The following is a 20,201-nucleotide window of genomic DNA, read 5'->3' as shown; positions in this document are numbered from 1 at the left end:
AGCACCCACCCAAGGAGGTCACTGCAGCATGACCCTGCCAACAGGCAACATGTTCCAGTCGGGTCACCACCAGGAAGGCTAAATCTGATTCAGCACGCTCTCTGCTCAGAAATTTGAGAAGGGGCACTTATTAGAAATGACCACAGTCAGAACTGAAATGCTGACGTATGTCAGACTTGGGAAAATCACCCAGGACATTTGCTGACCCTTTTTGATGGCCATCCCTGTGCCAACCACCAAGATGCATGCTTCCATGTGATCATCTCAACTGCTCAACTGTCACCCACATCACCCACATCCACAGGTGTGGAAAGAGTCTTAAGATAGTGACTTCCTGAGGTCACACACCCATGGCCTGCGGATAACCTGGCAGCCTCCTATGGACCTCTGGCAGGCCTGGTCAACTCTGGAATGTCAAGGTCTGCCAGGTGTACCCCACAGTGCACTGGGACCTGGGCCCCCTGTCCTAGTCAGACCAGCTGGGCACCCATAGCCTGCAGGGGGCTAAATGGCTTCCCCAAAAGGAGGTGCAGGGCAGGAAAGGGTAGGTCTCACATAACTGTCAACTGAGGCCTCTAACTCAGGTTATCAAATACCATTTTTGGACTAGGTTAAAAAGGGGAAAATATACTTGAAGGACGCTGGATAGCCACCAGCATCTGCATGCCAAGTCCCTGAGGTGATAAAGAGATGACAGTGCGAGAACACGGATGTGGTCCTTGGACTTGACTGGGAAACAACTCTTACTACACATGGACCACTACCTGCTTGAGGAAGCTGGGTGGGGTTTCAGCACTCGGGAATCCAGGCTTCCAAAGGGCCTGGGCCTGGGCCTGGGCCTGGGGAGTGAAGGTAAAGAGTGTGGGACCCCTCTGCTGGTCACAGCACTATCGCTAGCACTGCCTCTTTCCTCTGTCACTGTACCCACATGCCAGGCCAACGTTCCTCCAGGGAGAAACTCAGGAGCATGCTGCAGCATGGAGGGACTCCCTAAACCAGATGAACCCAAACACACCTCCTGGGATGCCAGCTTCCTCACCAACTCACAGCAAGTCATCTGTGTGCAGATGAAACCACACTCCAGAAACAAACACTGTTTTCCAGCTTGCAATGACCACAAACTTTTTTTTTTGCGAGCCTCTCACTGTTGTGGCCTCTCCCGTCGCGGAGCACAGGCTCCGGATGCGCAGGCTCAGCGGCCATGGCTCACGGGCCCAGCCGTTCCATGGCATGTGGGATCTTCCCGGACTGGGGCACGAACCCGTGTCCCCTGCATCGGCAGGAGGACTCTCAACCACTGTGCCACCAGGGAAGCCCTGACCACAAACTCTTATGATAAATGGAAAGTGCTCTATTTGCCTGGAACTTTCTTGCCCACTCTTAAATTTCTGTGTTTCAAACTGCTGGGTCCTGCCCCTCCATGCCCTGGCAAATCCCAGGGGATGTCCTCCCAGCATGGCTCTGGTGTGTCCCCCCCCCCAACTGACCTGCTCTAAGCAAAGCAGCTGTGAGACTCCGCCCAGGTCAGCCATAAGGACTCTGGGGGGCAGGGCACTTGTCAGTGGCTCCTGGGACCTGGCCCAGTCACCAAACCTCAAAGAGCTTCCGTTTCTTCATCTGCAGAATGGGATGCCACTGACCATGAGAGGATGCTGTGAACCGTAAAGGGCACAGAAAGTACATCTAGTCAACGGACGATGACCCCACCTCTCTTCCCCATCCTCGCAGAACGTAATAACGGGCACACTCAGGGCAGCCCCCATCACCTTTTCTGCTATAGTTTAGCTCTGAATTGATTCATCTGACCACCTGCCCTGCAATCCGAGGTCTCTGGGGACAAGATCCCAGGCTGAGGGCTTCTCTTCCTCCCACTGTCTGACCCCATCAGGCCATTAACCACTGTCGTGCCTGAGATGTGAGCTCAGAGTCCTGCCAGGCACCCTTGCTAGTGCCCACTGTGGACAGCTTGCCTGCGCTCCTCCCAGCATGGTCCTCAGGACCCCTTCAGGGACTCTGCCAGGATGTTCTAACATCGAGATGACATTTGCCTTTTTCACCAAGTCAGGAGAGCTGCACCAAACTGTGCCAAGACTCATGGTGTTATCACGCTGTAGGCAACGCCCTGCATGAAGTACAAGCTACTCATTTTATTAAAACTCAAGCATTTGAGAACATATCTTTTTAATATTCTGTGACAAGATAAAGCACTCCTGTTGAGTACAGAAGCAGAACAGACATACAGGAAAAAAAAAAATCACACGTTTGAGCGTTCATGATGCTTGAAGGAAGGTCGGACAGACATGCTGTGCTTATTCAGACTTGGGTGTCTGGCACACACTCTCCCCAAAATGGTCAAAGCAAAGCCTGTTCACTTCAAGGAAAACAACCAATATGTCACTAATGATAATGTCTGAGCTTCCAACAAGCAAAATGTAGAATTTTGGAAAATTTGTGAGCCCAAGAGCTTCCCAACAGATCGGATAATTTACTAATCTGATTCCGCGATACTGTAAAATGAAATGTATCAGTATTTGAAAGATCTCTGTAACTCAGTAAACTAATATTTTCTAATGTTCAATGGTGTTACAAACTCAAACATGAGTAAAAGATCATTCAGGGAGAGAAAAAACAAATCTAGGCAGAAGAATCCAAAATAATTTGTGTAGATGCTCCACTCTCAAGGTGGAGCACGACTCCGCATCGCTTCCCTTAGGTGTGAGCTGACTTCCTTCCAAAGGGCACAGCACGGAAAGGGAGAAAGAAAGTAACTTTACAGTGAAGACACCTGACATACACCCAGGTGATCAAGGTGTGACAAGTCACACTGATGGCACGTGCCTTGGACACGTGTGATGAGGTCACTTCCCCTCTGAGGTCCTCCTCTCCAAAACCCAGTCCAACCATGAGAAAAACACCAGACAAATTCCAACTGAGGGCCATTCTATAGAACACCTAACTCCAAACTGTCAAGGTCGTCAAAACCAAGAAAGTCTGAGAAACTGTCTCAGCCCAGAGAAGCCTAAAGAGACATAACGACAAAATGTCATGTGGGATCCTGGAACAGAAAAGGTATGTAAAAAACAGGAAATCAGAATAGACAGTATAGACTTGGTTAATAGTAATTACTTGTGACAAATGTTCCACAGTAATCTGTTAACAATGAGGGAGACTGGTGAAGGGTGTGCAGGAACGATCTTGGCAACTTTTCTGTAAATCTAAAACAATCCTAAAATTTTTTTAAAAATTGTTCTGTTCAGGGACTTTCCTGGTGGCGCAGTGGTTAAGAGTCTGCCTGCCAATGCAGGGACATGAGTTCGAGCCCTGGTCCGGGAAGATCCCACATGCTGCGGAGTAACTAAGCCCACCACAACCACCGGGCCTGAGCTCTAGAGCCCGCCAGCCACAACTACTGAGCCCGTGTGCCACAACTGCTGAAGCCCGCACACCTAGAGCCCGTGCTCCACAACGAGAAGCCACCGCAGTGAGAAGCCCGTGCACTGCAACGAAGAGTAGCCCCTGCTCGCTGCGACTAGAGAAAGCCCACGTGCAGCAACAAAGACCCAATGCAGCCAAAAATAAATTAATTAAAATAAATAAATAAAGTTAAAATGATACTTTAAAAAAATTGTTCTGTTCAAGATGCGAAAGAGACTGACAGATTTTAATGTAACGGAGTACAAAAACTTCACTGATAATTGGGGTTTCAGAGTCTACAGTGTAACTAACCGTTAGGAATGGCCACTCCGTGTTTTGGTGTTGTATTAAAGGAAGAAACACACAATTATCCAAGACTAACCAAATACTCCTCCCTGCTCAAACTGCTTCTCTGTGTGAGGCTGGACTTTCTTCACATGCTTCATCCCTAACAACTTATCACAAGAGACTGGATGCAGAAGCAGATATGAGAATCCAGCTGTCTACTTATTAAAGAGATCTGCAAAACTTTTATTTTTTTTATAAGCAATGTTCTTTATGCTAACATGTAATGGGTTTATTATCGTCATCTTTAAATAAATAAGTTATTTTCAGATTTTCTAACACAGTAAATGTCAACATATTTTCCACACGACCAAAGGTTCTCTGGGGTCCAGAGATGGAAAAGGGGCTGCAGCAGTGCCTTCTGCAAAGGGTTTCCCATCTCCATCACAGATGCCAATCTGAGCAGAGGTTCCCAAGTGCAGTTCTCCTGACATACCACAACCCACGTGGTTTTTTCATGCTGCCCAAGTTGTGTTTTGAAAAGCAAGACATACTAAAAATTTAATAGGACTCACCACACATATATGCTGTAATTTCCCTGTAAAACCTATTGAATTATAAGGCAACAAAATTTGGTAACCCTGTTCCTGTGGCCTTAAAAAGCGGCAATTGTACAGGCCCCACAGTTACCCAGTTCACAGAGAACTTGCCACTGCCCAGGGCAGCTTGGACACCCTGCATCTGCAGATGGGCAAGCCAAGCACAGACTTCCTGTAGAGGCATGTCAGGCACCCCAGGCCCCCAATGCCAGGAAACTATCCTGCATCTCATGCCCCACTGCCCCCTTACACCACACTCCAGGCAAAGGCATCTCCTCCCGCTTCCAGCATGTCTACCTCTGTTCTCACATGAAGGTATCCAGCAAACTTCCAAGCTCCACCGACATCCAAAGCATCAACTCTCCCCACTCCAGAGTGTGGTCCATGGACTGCGTTTCCCAGCCCGACATCCGGCTCTGCTCCCACCGCCATGGGTCTTCTCAGGCCCTGACCCCAGGCAAACCCAATGGCTCCAGGGAGCTAGCTGGACGCCCGAGCACCCCTATTTCTGGGCCATGAGCTCCCCAGTACATGCCACCCTGACTGCTCTTTCCCACAATGCCCACGGATACCACACGTGCCTGGATTGGCTGTTCTCTTTAAAGCACTGTTGTGCTAAAGCTGCTTTGAAAGCTGTCAAGGGCCTGCTTTAAGGAACTCTGCATGTCACCAGATCTCAGTGCCCCCTAAGACCTGAAGCTTTTCAATGTGATTACATCACAACTATTTTTAAGATTTAAGCTCTAAAAATAAGCACTCTTATGGCTTGGGATCCAAGGAAGGGGGACACACAGTAACGTCTGGTATGTCTCCCATCTCTCCACCCATCAGACGCTCCCCACCTCCTTCGCACTCCCCGCCTCCCCCAGGCAGGCCCATCCACAGAGCTAGATCAGCCACAGGGAACTCAGCTCCCCTCTCCCTCATTCTTAGACACCTGTGAGTCCCAAGTCTCCTTTCCATCAGCGCTGTGACAAAACTTACTGGACTATGCCTCACTTCAGAGGAGATGGTGGGCTCCAAGGGTGGAGTAAACTGTCCTGGGCTACACAGGGGTGTGAGTGAAATTGAGTCGTCAAACCCCACATTCTTTTTTTAACCACCTGCTATCCCCCACTCTCTTTCAGGCTCACAAATTACAATTCGAGTGCTCACCTTCTTGAGGAAAAAACCCAGAAATCTCTTGCAATCAGGCCAGCTCTCTTTTTCCCCCAGGGCACATTCTGCTAACTGAGAAAATACTCCTCTCCTGGTATAAATCCTGCTTGCCCCACCTGGGGTCGCACACAGTATGTGTGGAAAGTGCTGGGTATTCACTCCTGCTTCTACCTGTTCTACACACAGAGCTCCCTTCATCCTTCTTCTCCACCAGGTTAGGTGGCCATGAGGGACAGGATGGGACCCCTCAGGCCAGCGCACTCGCCATCCCCACCCCCAGGGTTGGTTATGGTTCCGGTACACCTGCTCTCCTCATGTCAGAGAAACCGGCTGTATGATAAATATGATAAAAAGCAATGCATATAAAAGCAGAGCCTCCATGGCAGAGGGCTGGCCAGAGACTCTCCCTCATGTACCTCTATAGGTAGAATGTTTAAACCCACTACAGCAGTGAGGGCATAGCCTGTCAACATGGGACAAAGCACCAGCAGGAATACATGCCATAAGAGGATATCAGAAACTGCAATTGCAGAATTATACTGAATAATTTCAAAATAAGGAAATAATCTGCCAATCTGCTTAACTCACACGTGTGAAGAGAAGAGTTCCTGACTGCTAAACAAACAAGCACTTAACAGCTACTACCCTGATGACTGTACACGGTGGCTTAATGGTTCCTGTCAGGGCAGCCACACAGTAATATCCCCAGAAGGCTGGCACTATCCAGTGAGAAAACCATACCCTCCAAGGCCAGAGGAGGGCGTCGTAAAGGCAACGGGGAAGTGGCAAAACTGTGGAGTTCCTTACCTGTCACCAGCCTGGCTCACAATATGCCCCATGTGAACTAGGTCACTCTAAGAGTTAGGAACAGGGCACCCAGAGTCTGTCACTCTGCCATCCAAAAATAATCTAATGATTTTCAGAAGTACAGGTGAACCCCTCAAAGTACAATTATTACAAACCTGGGATAAGATACAGCCCAGAATAAAGACAGGTGGACAGAGAAGAACCGGGATGAGGAGCCCCGAGGGAAGGGGAGAGGCAGAGAATGAGGAGGAGATGGAGAGAAGTCACAGAGGTTTGGAGAGGTGGCAGCTAAGGCAGGGGAATCCAGAACGAGGAACCGATTTCTGAAGGAACGTACCTCTCAGTTCAGCTCTTACGTGCTGAAATGCAAGCAGGCTATGGATTTCTAGTTGGAACTGATGGAGCTGCTCCCCAAGGCTGCTTGGCCCCTCCTGGAAGCCGCCCAGCCGCAGACAGAGGACTAGCAAGTGAAAGGCCAACCCACAACAGGTGCTGGGGAGGGGCTGGGCTCCCCAAGAGCCTCCCACAGACTGCCAGAGCCCCCCTCCCCCCCCACAGAGGGAAGTAATCGTCACACAGAAGGAAAGGCTCCTGGCTGCAGGACTTCCAAAGCTCTCACACAAGGGGCGGGGGGGTCAATCGCTGGTGACTGTAGGAGGAGCCACAATTGTGGTGAGGGCCACAATCACAGTCACTCAGGCTGTGAGAGAACCAGAGCCCTTTCCAGAGCCATCACGCCGACAGCTGTGTAACATTCCCCCGAATCACTCAAGGACGCACATTCCAGCAGACAGCTGGCCGGTGGGTCAGGCACAGCTGCAGTGGAGCATGGTGGGGAGAACAGGGTAGGAGGGGGGCTCACGTCTGCACATCGCTGTGGAGGACCCCCACCCACCCCCACGCGGGAAGCTGGCGCAGCAACCATCGCTGGCCTCACCCTCTGTCATGGAAGGGAGAGGGCTGATGGTCACACATGCAGCCAGGACCTGGACTCAGACCTCTCTGAAGACTCCATGGCTAAAACTGTAAAGCCTGACAACACCAAGTGAGGATTAAGCAGCTGGACCTCTACGCCTGTGAGAGTAAAACCACCCAGACATTTTGGGGGAAAGGCATGGCAGTTTCTTTAAAACAGCTCAATACCCACCTACCCTGTGACCACAGCAATTTGACCCCTAGGTATTTAGCAAGAGAAATGATGATCGATGTCCATGCAAAAGACTTCTACAAGAATGATCAGAGCACCCCAAACTGGAGACTGCCCGGTATCTGTGGACAGGTGAGTGGACGACTATGCATATCCATGCAGGAGTCCCTCAGCAAAATGCTGATACATACAACAGAGATGGATCCCAGTCACGTGGAGAGAAGCCAGACCCCACCAAGCACATACTCTATGATTCCATTTCTAGGAAGTCTGAGCAGAGGCAAGATAGGTTGAGAGTGGGAGAATACACCCAGTCAGGGAGGGCAGGAAACGTATGGATGGCTCCAGGGCACTTTCTGGGGTGATAAGGTTCTGTATCTCAATAAGGCTTTGAACTACACAGGTGGATACATGTGTGAAAACCACAGCAGGAGAGGCATACACGGTGGGCACCAGCAGTACTTCCTGGCAGGGCAATGCAACCCCAGGGTTTACTGTATCCTTCTTCTCCCAAAGGCTGCTTATAAAGCATGTCCACCCAAACAAGGACTCTATAACTTGTGGAGTCATCTTGGAAACGTTAAGTGATGCACATACCTTTTCCTGTGGACTCCATTTCTACACAGAACAGAACAAAACAAGGCCATCCACACAATCCAACATTACAGATGACAGGCGGAAGCACTATCATGTTACTTTCAGATTCATTTTCACTTTGGAAGAGGACTCGGGCATTAACATGGGTGTGGATAACATGCCCCACACACCACACTCACCACTGTGGGTGGCCAAGTCCTGTCTTAATAGCAAATGATCTGCCATTGAGAATCCTAGCTTCTATACAGAGTGTCACCCTCCACTACCAAAGTCCCAAAAGAAAGATGGGGCAGTGATTCTGTCATCAAGGATACCAGCTTCAACAAAGGTGTCCTGCTTTTGCAGCCTTGGTAAACAGAGGGTGTACTTCTGGTGCATTTTACAGTCTGTTAAACCTTGCAAGAAGGTAGAAAGCCAGAAAAACTAAAGCCAAGAATAGCTCTAATGGCTCAGGTGCTACTGTCAGCTCCCAATAAGCCACAGGCCCCTCTGTAGGGATAAGAACACACATCAGAGTCCTTCCCATCCATACTATGGGGCAGACCATTGGTCCAAGTAAAGACCTGTCCCACAGCAAAAGAGACACGCGATGCAAAGCAGGGAAGGAGGAGGTGTCAGACAGCTGCCTGAAGACCACACACCCCAATGGAAGCCAGGGAGACACAGTCACCATGACACCTGCCCCACACATCCACACAAGACCCACATGGCTGGCTGTCGAGCAGCAGAAATGGGGCTCCAAGTCTGCCCCTGCCCTGCCCGTGAGACCCTGGGAGCCCAGCCTTGTTTCCTCCCAGGTAAAAAGAGGAAATAGAGATGAACTGCTTAGGCATCCAGTGACTTCCATCCCTAGTGAGCCACACCCCTAAAGTCGAGGCTCCCCAACACCTCTGCATATTCTTTCATAATCCATTATCCTAAAAAACAGCTAAGTCAGATACTGTCCTATCATTTCTGCCCCCAGGAACGAGCATGGTACCCGCCATAGACAATCCAGGGAGAGTTGGCGCCTCAGAAAAAGGCACACACAAACACATTTTCACTGAAGTATGGGGGTGGCTAATCATGAAGTTCCCACCCCACACAGGCCCAGGGCAACCAAGGGACCCAGCCCTAACCTTTCAGGTGCAGAACCTCTGGAGAAGCAGCTCATGTTTTACTCAGTTAAATGTTCCTCTACTCAAGAGGGGGAAAAACAAAGCTCTTTTCACCTGTGTGTGGCCCAGACTATTTTTGAAGATCAACAATTTGTGACAGAAAGAGTCTCCTCTATAGGAAAGTGCAGGAGTGGAATCTATTTATCTCAGAAACAAAGCAGAGAACCCAAAACAACTTCCTCTGCCTGTCCCAGCTCCAGACCTCATCCAGCAGTCCAGACTTGGGGTAGGAAGAGGGCAGTACATGCTCATGAGCTTTGGGTTGGCCTCACAAGACCAACAGGATCAACCTCCAGTTCTGCGGGGTTTTGTTTTTCCATGAGCACATTTACGGATGCCAGAACGGAAACCAAACTATTTTAACCTCATTTATATTTTTTAACATCCATATTGAGGTATAATTTACATACCACAAAATTCATCCATTTTAAGAGTATAATTCAGTGATTTTTTAGTAAATTTAGAGTCATGCAACCAATCCCTACAATCCAATTTTAGAACACTTCCATCACCCCAAAACGTTCCCTTGTGCCTGTGAACTGTTAATCACTGCCCTCACCCACCCCCACCCCTGCCTCAGACCACCATCTGAATGCTCTCTGTCTCTGTAAGTTTGCTTTTTTGGACACTCCCTGTAGATGAATTTATACAATATGTAGTCTCTGGGTCTGGTGTCTCCCCTTCAACATGGTGAGTCTGAGCTTCATCCATGTTGCAGCACGAATTGGTAATTCGCTTTTTAAAAATTGCTGATTAGTAATCCACTGCATGGATATAGCACATTTTGTTTATCCATGGCCGTCTGGATTGTTTCTACCTTTTTGCCTATTGTGAATCATGCTGCTATGGACACCCATGTACCTGTCCCTGTCTTTGCGTGGACACGCTTTCACTTCTCTCAGGTATATTCCTTGGGCAGACTGCTGGGTCATGTGGTAAGTTCACGTCTAACTTTCTAAGAAACTGACAAACTGTTTATGCCATTTTACATTCCCACCAGCAATGTATCAGGGTTCCAGTCTCTCCACGTCCTCGCCAACACCTGTTATTGTCCTCTTTCTATTTTTTTTTTTAAAAGAGCTATTATTTATTTATTTGGCCGCGCTGTACGGCATACAGGATCTTGGTTCCCCGACCAGGGATCGAACACATGCCCTCTGCAGTAGAAGCGTAGAGTCTAAACCACTGAACCACCAGGGAAGTCCTTTGTCTGTCTTTTTTATTACAGCTACCCTTGAGACTTGGCCTAGCATATGGTCCACTCTGGAGAATGTTACATGTGCACATGAGATGTATTCTGCAGTATACTATAGATGCCCTTTAGCCAAACAGATCAACAGTGCTCTTCAAGTCTTCTAGAATCTTGACGATTTTCTGTTTAGTTGCTCTACCAATTATTGAGAGGGGAGTACTGAAATCTCTTAACTATAATTTATGAACTGTTTACTTCTCTTAGCAATCCTATCAGTTTATGCCTCAGATATTTTGGGATTCTGTTGTTAGGTACATATACATTTGTGACTGGTATATCTTCCCACGTACTGTTAAAAAATGTCCCTCTTTGGCTCTAGGAATATTTTTTTGTCTTAAAGTCAATTTTATCTGATATTAGTTTTCTTATGGTATATCTTTCCTTATCCTTTTACCTAAGGATCTAATGGGTCTCTTATAGACAATATATAATTAGGCTGGATCTTGCCTTTTTTATCTGCTCTGACAATCTCTGCCTTTTGATCGGGGTGTTTAGACTACTCACATTAAATGCAATTATTGATCTGGGTGGATTTACATTTATCATTTAGCTGTTTGTTTTCTACATGTCTTCCTCTTTTTTATTCTTCTTCCTCATTGACTGCTTTCTTTTGTGTTAATATTTAATGTACCACAATTCTTCTGTTGATTTTTAAAAACTATATTTTAAAGGTATTTTCTTAATAGTTGCTCTAGGGATTACAGTAAGCATTTTATTAACATCACAGTCTACTTCAGATTAACACTAACCTGATCCCGGTAAAATACAGAAACTTTACTCCAATACAGTTCCATTTCATTCCTCCTGTTTTGTACTGTTGTTGTCCCATATATCACATGTCTATATATGTTATAAATACAACAGATTGTTGCATGCCTTTGGTCAATTGCCAAAGAGTTACGGTTGTTTTTGTCAATTCTATCCAGTGTTACGGTTAATGCTTCACATGATGTTATGTCTTTTAACTAAGAAGAAATAATTTAAAAATGTCTTTTCTATTAGGCCACATATTTACCATTTCCAGCGCTCTTCATTTCTTCCCGTGAATGTACGTTACCAACATGTCACTTCCTTTCAGCCTGAAGAACCAGCAGGTCTGCCGGCAACAAATCCTCTCAGTCTTTGTTTATCTGAAAATTTCTTTTTGCTTTCATTTGTGAAGGACAGTTCTGATGCACTGAGAATTCTGGGTTGACAATTTTCTTCTTTGAGTACTTTGAATGCCATTCAGTTCCCTTTTGGTTTCCATTTGAATGTCTCAGGTGAGAAGTCAGCTGTTAATTATATTAATGCTTCCCCTATATGTGATGAGTTGTTTTTCTCTTGCTACTTTCAAGATTTTCCCTTTTTCCCTGGCTTGTAACAGTTTGACTCTGATGTGTCTAGGTATAGATCTCTTTGTATTTATGCTACTTGAGGTTTGTTGAGCTTCCTGGATAAGCTTCTGCTCAAATACATGTTTGGCCATTCTTTCTTCAAACTGTTTTTCTGTCTTGCCCCCAAACATGTCTGCAACCTTGGGCTAATGCAGCCACTGTCCCTCCCCACTTGCCCAACTCCAAAACTGTCACAACAAGGCCACGGGCAGGGCTGCTGCCCACCACTCGAAATTGAGTGAGACCCTTCTCACCCCTGCAGAGAAGCTGTTGGTCCTTACAGCCTGCACTAGCTAGGAAGAACTTCCCTACCAAGAGAGCTGGGGAGAGGGCATGAGAGGAGCCCCAGGTCAAATGCCACAGATTCTCACCATTTTTACCCAGAGTTCAGCAGTTTCTTAAGCACAAACACTTCGCAGACTGTTGTGTGCTTCTGGTCAATTTCCAGAGTGTTGAAATGGCTGATTCTGGGGGGTCAATTCTGTGCTGCTTCATAGTTGTTTTTTTGGGGAAAGGATTTGACAATTTCTCCTCATTCAATCACTGCTGGAAGCTGCCCTTCAGCCTTGATTTATTTTGAAAATAAAACACACACACATTGGGAGACTAAGTCAGAAAAAATGCCAAAGAGAGATGAAGAGGGGAACGCAGAGGAGAGAACTTATCCTACCATTTTATCGATCTCCGCATGCTCTAAATCTCCCCAATGTCATTAAAAAAAAAAAAAAAAAAGTTGTATCTTGGTGATTTTAATTCACCAGCACTTCCTTAAAGAAAAAGGAAATTCTCTCTTCTAGAAGCCACCAGAAACCCCCCTCTAGCCTTCAATATGCTTAAACTGGGTCATAAGAATAGCACAGCATGAAAGAAAGAAAGTTTTTAAAAAGAGCCAAACAAATTCTAGAAAAATACTATACAGCAATGAAAAGAGTAACTATTCCTACATTCAACAACATAAGTAAATTTCACAAACATTATGTTGAATGAAAGCAAGCAAAGGGTACAGACTATATAATTCCAATTACTTAAAGTTCAAAAACAGGAAAAACTAATCTACGCTGTTTGAAGTCAAAAAAGTGGTTACTCAGAGGGTAATGACAACAAGTGGGCATGAGGGCACTAGTAACAGTTCTATTTCTTGATTTGAGCTACAAGGATGTGCTCAGTTTGCGAAATGTACCAAGTGGCACCTGTGTACTTTTCATTATGTATGCTATACCTCAATTAAACAAAATTCACTATATGGAGGTTCCCAAGGGATGAGCCAGACGCTCTCAAGGAGGATCCAAAGACTGCCTGCTTCTAACACAGAAACCATGGCCACTCACTCCAAAAATGATTAGTTTTAGAATGGCTCTGGGCTGGACTTGATCCTATTATTCTGTCAAAATTCACAACTGTACTTCAACAAACTAGACAGCACATTCTATGTGAGCACTCAAGGAGATACTAGCTCTACATGTGACGTCGTATTTTAAGTGAAGCTTGAAGACTGAAGGGTAGTTGTTACCAACACTCGTTTCCCTCACCACATGCCATGCACCAGGGTCAATTCTGGGTACGCATCTGTCACCCAGAGATGCAGAGATTATCACCCATTTTACAAATGAAGAAGCACGGGCCAGTATCATCTGCCCCAGGTCAGTCAGGGAGTGTGATCTGACTCTCACTATGCCAAAGCCGGGCTCCTTCCACAATCTCACACTGCTTCAAGAATGCCCTGGGGTCTCCCTAGTCCCACAGGAGGACCCCTGTTCTCTGTGCCTGGCTTAGTCTGTCTCTTGCTCCCTTACATTCTTATATGCTCCTTCAACACATAACCTCTCCGTCACAATTCACTGGCCTGCCCTACAGGGAGCATGGTGATTACAGGAAAAAATGTAGACCAGGAGCCCAGGAACACAAGAGGGACCCAGTAAATCTCTGCAAATGTGGGCTCCTCCTTCTCTTCACCCACCTGTGACACTCTGAAAGGAAAGGGAAGGGAAAGCAGACCCAAACTTAAAGCTTTATTTCTAGAACTTTAAAAGAGGCCTCTGGTTTTAGAACAGGGACTGCAGAAAGCAGAGCCAGATAAAAAGGCCTTTCTGGGTAGCAAGAACACAAAGCACACCACCCCAGACTAATACGCTTCGAGGGTTAGATTTTCCCATTTATCTCAAGGCGGTAAGAATTTTTAAAGCTGAGAAATACTGAGTCAGACAATCTCTGATGTCCTTAGGATGCCAACAGTGTGGGGCCCAAATGAATTTAACACAAAGACTGCAGGTTGGGGTCCCTCTGTGGGGTCAGTCAACACAGTGAGGCAAAGAGCACCCAGGTTCTCCAGATCTGCACTTACCGCCCCCTCACCCCACCCCAGGCAAACAGACATGGAAGGGAGTCTGCAGAGGAGGCACTAAGGGAGACAAGGGATGAACCACAGAGGGGCTGCGGGGCTTCTCAGGAGGCCATGGCCACTAGCTGCTGGCTCATGGGACATCAGGGTGTGAAGGGAGGGGTAACAGCAGGAGCAGGAGCTAGGCCTGCAATTCTCTTTACAGGGAGAAAAGACGGTTTCTTAGTGAAGACATGGGGTGGTACACTGAGTCTTATTTCTTTCAAGCTTTTTCCTTAAAAGCTGAGGATTGGGAAAGTTACTCTTGAAGCAACCAGTGTCGATGAAGGAGAAACCAAAAGAGCACATCACAGGAGTCCCGAACACAGGGCCCCTCCTCCCTGATGTACGGCCTAGGAGGAGTGGTGGTGCACGTGAGAGGGCTGTGCTCCTGACTCTGCCCCTAGCCAAGTGACCCAAGCAGGGTGTAGCATCATCCCTGGCCTCCCATGCCCCAGATCTGAAAAGCAGGGAAGCTGGAACAAATGAAAAAGTTTTTCTATAAACCAGAAGCACAGAGCTAGACAGCACGTACAAGCTTAGTGAAGGCCTGCTATCAAGCAAGGGAGCCAACAGAGGCTACCATTCCCCCATCCTGTGAGACCCACGCCCCATGCGACAGATGTCTGGGCCCCAGGGCCCCAAGAGGGAGGTCCCTTGGCCAGGACGGTGGGGGAGGTGCCAGGTCTGGAGCCCACAGCCATCTCCATGATAAGCCACCGCTGCTTCCTACAGGCCTGACGGCAGCTTCACCCCCACAGGCCTCCTCATGCCCAGGCCTATCCCTGGTTCCTGGACCCTCCTGCTCACCTGTGCGTGGTTCGCATGTCCACGGGCCCATCGCCCACCTGCCCTTCGCCTCTGCCCATGGCCATCGCCTCTGTGCCTCTCAGCAACCCTTGGGCTGGGCCTGCTCCCGGCTCAGGCGTCACTCTCATGTCTCCGTCAGCGTTTAACTCTGAAGCCAACACTCCTCTCTCCATTTTTATTTTCTTGCTCTCCACATCATCCTCTGCTGGGTCCCGGTCAAGCGCTCGTTTCTGACTCCGTGTTCGGCATGCTTCTTCAGTCATTCTGAACTTTAGGGGATGGAGAAAACATGACATTTAAACTTGGCACAACGAAGTGGCTGTCTTCTCAGGAACTTTTCACAATGTCAGCATGGAGTATTTTCCTCACCATGTGACAATGGCAGAAGTAGGTACAACAAATGAAGGGCCCACAAAGCGTGCCCAGGACATTTCTTCACTGCCTTGGGGAAGGCGAGGGCAGGAGCAACAGAGCTTCTGAGAAGCCAAGCTATGCATCGCCCCATCCAGGGCCAGAAACCTGCAGGGACCTGGGCAGGAACAACAGAAGGTGGCTGCTTATCAGAAAGAAGGGGGAAATCTCTGCACTCCAGACTCAAGAGCAAATAGAGGAAACTATTCTAGATCTGAATTCCCTGCCTATGGGATCCTGAGCACCTACATGGGATTGGAGGTATCTGGAATCCAAGAAGGAGGGACCATGCTGTCTCAGAAGCAGGGTCATAGCCCGACTCCAGCCCAGCACTGCACTGATGAGGGTTGACCCTTCTACTCCTGCTTCAGCGAGGGGCAGCCTTCTCACTCCCTGTTCACCTCAGGGGGGTGAGGAGTGGGGGGGTCACACTTAACCCTTTGACTGCCGACGAGGCGAACTTTGAGTGGGGTGAGGCCTGGCCCATCATCATGCCGGCACCCTGTACCTGCAGCATACACGTATCTTGATTGAAAGAAGAAAGAAAAGAAGAAAAAAAACAGCTGAGTCAGTTTTTGATCCCATGACATCACTGGGCTCCACATGACCCTTCCCAGGATTCAGTCTGAGAGACAAAGCACTTTCCAGAAAACCAGTCTGAACCGGTTCCAGACAACAAGCTGAAGTGTTGTTAACCCTCACAGAGACAGGAGGGAAGACCGCAGTGATGTCTGTTTACAGGGAGACTGCTGGCATTCCACAACCGAGTCTGGGACACAGTACTCACTCTCAAAGGGGCCGCTCAGAGCCCAGCCTTGATGTCCCAGCGGGGCAGGACATGGGAAACCAGACTTCAATAGTCAGAATCTAAAAAGCCATGCAAGAGTTCATCACAGGACAAAAAAAGAATTTAGCTGCCAGGCTCCTGAACTCCTGAAGTACCAGTTCTCCACAGAGCAGTCAATGCCCACATCTACCAACATGGGGGCCCGGGGAGGAGCACACTGTATGAGCCTTTCAAAGAATCCCAATTCACACCTGCAGTGCGCCTACGATGAAGACCTCCTGGCTCTGTGTCCAAGCAGGCAGGGCACCCAGCACCTCAATTTCCTCACCAGCAAACACCCTGGGAGGCCTGTCCTGCGTATGGCCAGGCAGAACCAGTCCCGAAGGAGCCCACCTTCTGGAGACTTGGTGGGGGTGGGGAGAGCACAGGGCATCGAAGGGGCCCCATCACTGTATGTGGGACACACTCCTGAGCTGACTCATTTGCAAGCTCCTTAAAGGAGCTGATTTCACAAATGAGCAACAGTGCAGGGCCCTACCTTGGATTCAAACTGAAAGGAAGGAAAGTGACAGCTGCTTCATGCTCCCAGCACAGGAGGCTGAGCATCCGTGTGACACGTGTTAGGCCAGCGTGCCTCGGCCTGGACCCTCAGACATCTATCTTCTCCCACGGGCAGTCCAAAAGGGGTGAATCAAGCAGGTTTTCCCGTGGCCATGTCACCCCCGCCACTGGGGTGCTCCCCATTCCAGGCAGGGCTTGAGAAGTCTGAAGCTCAAGGGCACAGCCTACCAACTTGGCCTCCATCTGCCTCCAACCCCTCCTGGCATCCCAGCCTGCACCTGCCACCCACCCTGTGCCACCTCAGCCCTCAGCCACACTCCACCCCTCTGCTCTCACCCAGATCTCCCTAGCCCCTCCCTTCACCTGTAGAGGTCATCTCCTCACCACCCCAGAGGGAAGCAAGGGATGTTCCCATGTCCCTCTCAGCCTAAAGTTTTAGTTTCTGTCCTCCAACATGCTTTCACCACAAATGCTGTCAGCCTGCTCACTGAGTCTGTCTGGCCTGTCTCCCCATGAGCTGCAGACAAGTCACTGCCCTGAACTGAATGTCAGTCACCCTCCCCTCCTCTCCCTCATTGTGGGAGGGGTGGGTCACTTTCCTTTTGGGCACTGCCTAAACAACAGGAGCTGCTCGAACATATGGGGAACTGGATGAGAGAAGTGATTTCAGCAGCCACGTTGGATGGTGGGTACCTGTGCTCCCAGGATCAGAGAGGAGCCTATTGGGGGTAAAAGATGAAGGGAGTCCAGGACCTCAGGCAAGGAGGGCCCCCACTGGAGTCCAAGGAAATTCTGTCCCTAAGGGAGAAGCTCCCAGGCTGGCCTGGTGCCCACTGGGGGAGGGAGGTCCGAAGTGAACAGGGAGAATGCACCCCCCAATCCTGCACTCAGAACCGCCCCCAATGCTTCCCACTTCGCCTCTGCTCCAGCCCAGCCTGCAGGGCCCCCACCTCCAGCACAACCTCCGGCCTTGTATACCCCAGGCTCCAATCCATGAAGCTCATCTGAACCCCAGACCCTGCATGAAGTCCCTCCTTCCTCCCAACTGCCCACATGGGTTGGGGTGGGAGGAGAGGCTGATGAGGAGGTTGCCATGCATCAGGTCACTAGACCAGCAAGGTGGTGCCCCAGTGACCTCACTTCATTGTCACTGGTGAAGGACAAGCGGTCACAAGGGGCCAGAGTAGAGCCTCACACCCATGGGGCTGTTCCCACCAGCCCCAGAGACCATGCTAGGCCACAGTTCTGCTCGGGGTCCCCAGCAGAGGACCTGGGAGACCATCTGCTTGTGTTCTGTGTGCAGTGTCAGGGCAGCTCACTCAGAAGCTGAGGGGCTGGAACTCTGCCAACCCCAGGCACGCCCTGTGCCTCTGGCAGGCTGCTGAGTGGGGGAGGGGTGCAGCAGCCTTGCCCACCTCCCCCACCACATAAAGGGTGAGCACAGCTGGAGGGGGCAGGGCCAGCCACAGGGGATGGAGCCTCAGGCTCTGACCTCCCCCTCCTTGGGTGGAGCCTCCTCTACTGGGAAGGCGGTTGCCTTAGTGCCCACATGGGGCCTGCCACCAGCCGATCCCGGACACCGACACCGACACCGCCAGGCAACTGCTCCTGGGGAGGGCAGGTGTTAGTAAGGGGCGGCCTCTCCCTCCTCTCAGCAGGAAGGACCAGTGCCCCAACCTAGCAAATCAGGGCTGGCGGCCACCGCCCTGCAGGCACAGAGGCAGGGACAGCAAAAAAAAAAAAGTTGTCAGGAAGAAACCAGCCTTGAGGAATGAAGTGTGACCTAGGAATGAAGCATGACCAACAATTTCTGCAAAATGCAGTGAGGAGGTGCATTAGAATACTTTCTAAAGAGCAGGTGAAGAGGTTGGATTACCACAACTGACAAATTAGGATCTGCTTCAAAACTCCTGGCAAGTGAGGGAGGGATAGCAGCCACAACGGTGTTAAGTTCCACCACAGGTCCAGGGAGAACTGCTGGCCCACAGAAAGCAGCCCCCTCTAATCAAGGCAGGATCCAGTGCTGGCTGCTGTCTGCAGGGCCAGATCCCAACAGCAGCAAGCCCACCGTAAAGATGCGGCCACCAGGGCTGCAAGGCTGCCTGAGACACAGGCTGCTACATGGGGAGCAGGGCTGGAACCCAGGTGGCCTCAGCCCCTCCTCACTCTCTCCAAACATAACTTGGCTGGACAGGCAGGATACAGCCCAAGTCTTCCTCAGGCCCAAGAAAGACAGGCTCCAGCCATACTAGAGGCTTCACAAGCACACAGCACATCAATCCCAGGATGAGTGGGCTACCAACTCCCAGGCAGAATGCTGACACATAGCTTTGGGTTGGATGCAAATTTCAATTGCTTCTACCAAAAGATGCTTTCTTTTATTAAAATGTCACCTTCCAACTGGTCTGAGGACCTCAGGTGGAAAATCTGTTCTAAGACAACTCCAAAAGGGTGAACTGTGCTGTGGCAGGAACCAGTACTTTTTTTTTTTGGCTGTGTTGGGTCTTCGTTGCTGCACACGGGCTTTCTCTAGTTGCAGTGAGCGGGGGCTACTCTTCGTTGCAGTACGCGGGCTTCTCATTGTAGTGGCTTCTCTTGTTGCAGAGCACGGGCTCTAGGAGCATGGGCTTCAGTAGTTGCAGCACATGGGCTCAGTAGTTGCGGCACGCGGGCCGTAGAGTGCACGGGTTTCAGTAGTTGCAGCATGTGGGCTCAGTAGTTGTGGTGCACAGGCTGCAGGGCATGTGGGCTTCAGTAGTTGTGGCGCACAGGCTCAGCAGTTGTGGCTCGTGGGCTCTAGAGCACAGGCTCAGTAGTTGTGGCGAACGGGCTTAGATGCTCTGTGGCATATGGGATCTTCCCAGACCAAGGATCGAAGCTGTGTCCCCTGCACTGGCAGGCGGATTCTTAACTACTTCACCAGGGAAGTCCCAGGAACCAATATTTTTAAACAGGACTTAGGAGACTAACACTGACCCTGCACAGGGGGCAGGGTGGCGGGGGGGCGTTGGTTGAGAGGGGGGATTAGATAGGCATAAGTCATACAGCCATAACCCTGAGGTTATCATTAATACTCTGTACTAGGAAATGTTATTTATACCACACTGCTACAAAATAACAGCAGGAACACTACTAGTAATACTCCTGTTGCAGGCATGAGGAAAGTGAGGCTTAGGAACGTGTCTGGGAGAAGTGACAGAGCTGATGCTCTGAAAAGTAGATGATGTGGGGTGCTTTTTCCAGAGCCCAAAGAAGGGAGTGAGCTCCATGAGGTGGCAAAAGGAGGGTGCTGAGTGTAGACTGACCTCAGGTGGAGCACAGAGGGCAGTGGGTGTGTTGGATGGAGGGGGAGTGGGAGTGGGATCCAATTTGTTCTAAAGGATTTGGGGACAGACTGAGGCAGGGAGGTGGCAGGGGGAGCAGTCAGGGGGGTTCTGTATCTTGTGGTTCAGGATGGAAAGGG

At 49.5% G+C, this 20,201-nt stretch overlaps 1 protein-coding gene across 15 annotated transcripts in view; it reads right to left on the bottom strand.

Annotated features, from left to right (window-relative positions):
- Window positions 1-20,201, bottom strand: part of GATAD2A (GATA zinc finger domain containing 2A) — a 100,969-nt gene that overhangs the window by 24,168 nt on the left and 56,600 nt on the right. For 8 of the 15 annotated variants that reach the window (XM_059063393.2, XM_067032563.1, XM_067032570.1 and 5 more), the window contains one exon: window positions 14,980-15,248. The exons of 1 other annotated variant lie outside the window; for it this stretch is intronic. In XM_059063393.2, the coding sequence (XP_058919376.1) occupies window positions 14,980-15,248 (269 nt within the window). 6 more of the 15 variants (XM_067032561.1, XM_067032565.1, XM_067032568.1 and 3 more) reach the window with 3 other exon arrangements.

Source organism: Kogia breviceps, chromosome 4, assembly GCF_026419965.1.
Source record: "Kogia breviceps isolate mKogBre1 chromosome 4, mKogBre1 haplotype 1, whole genome shotgun sequence".
NCBI classification, from domain to species: Eukaryota; Metazoa; Chordata; class Mammalia; order Artiodactyla; family Physeteridae; genus Kogia; species Kogia breviceps.
The sequence above is the reverse complement of the archived record's forward strand: the minus strand, read 5'-3'. Positions and strand labels throughout refer to the sequence as shown.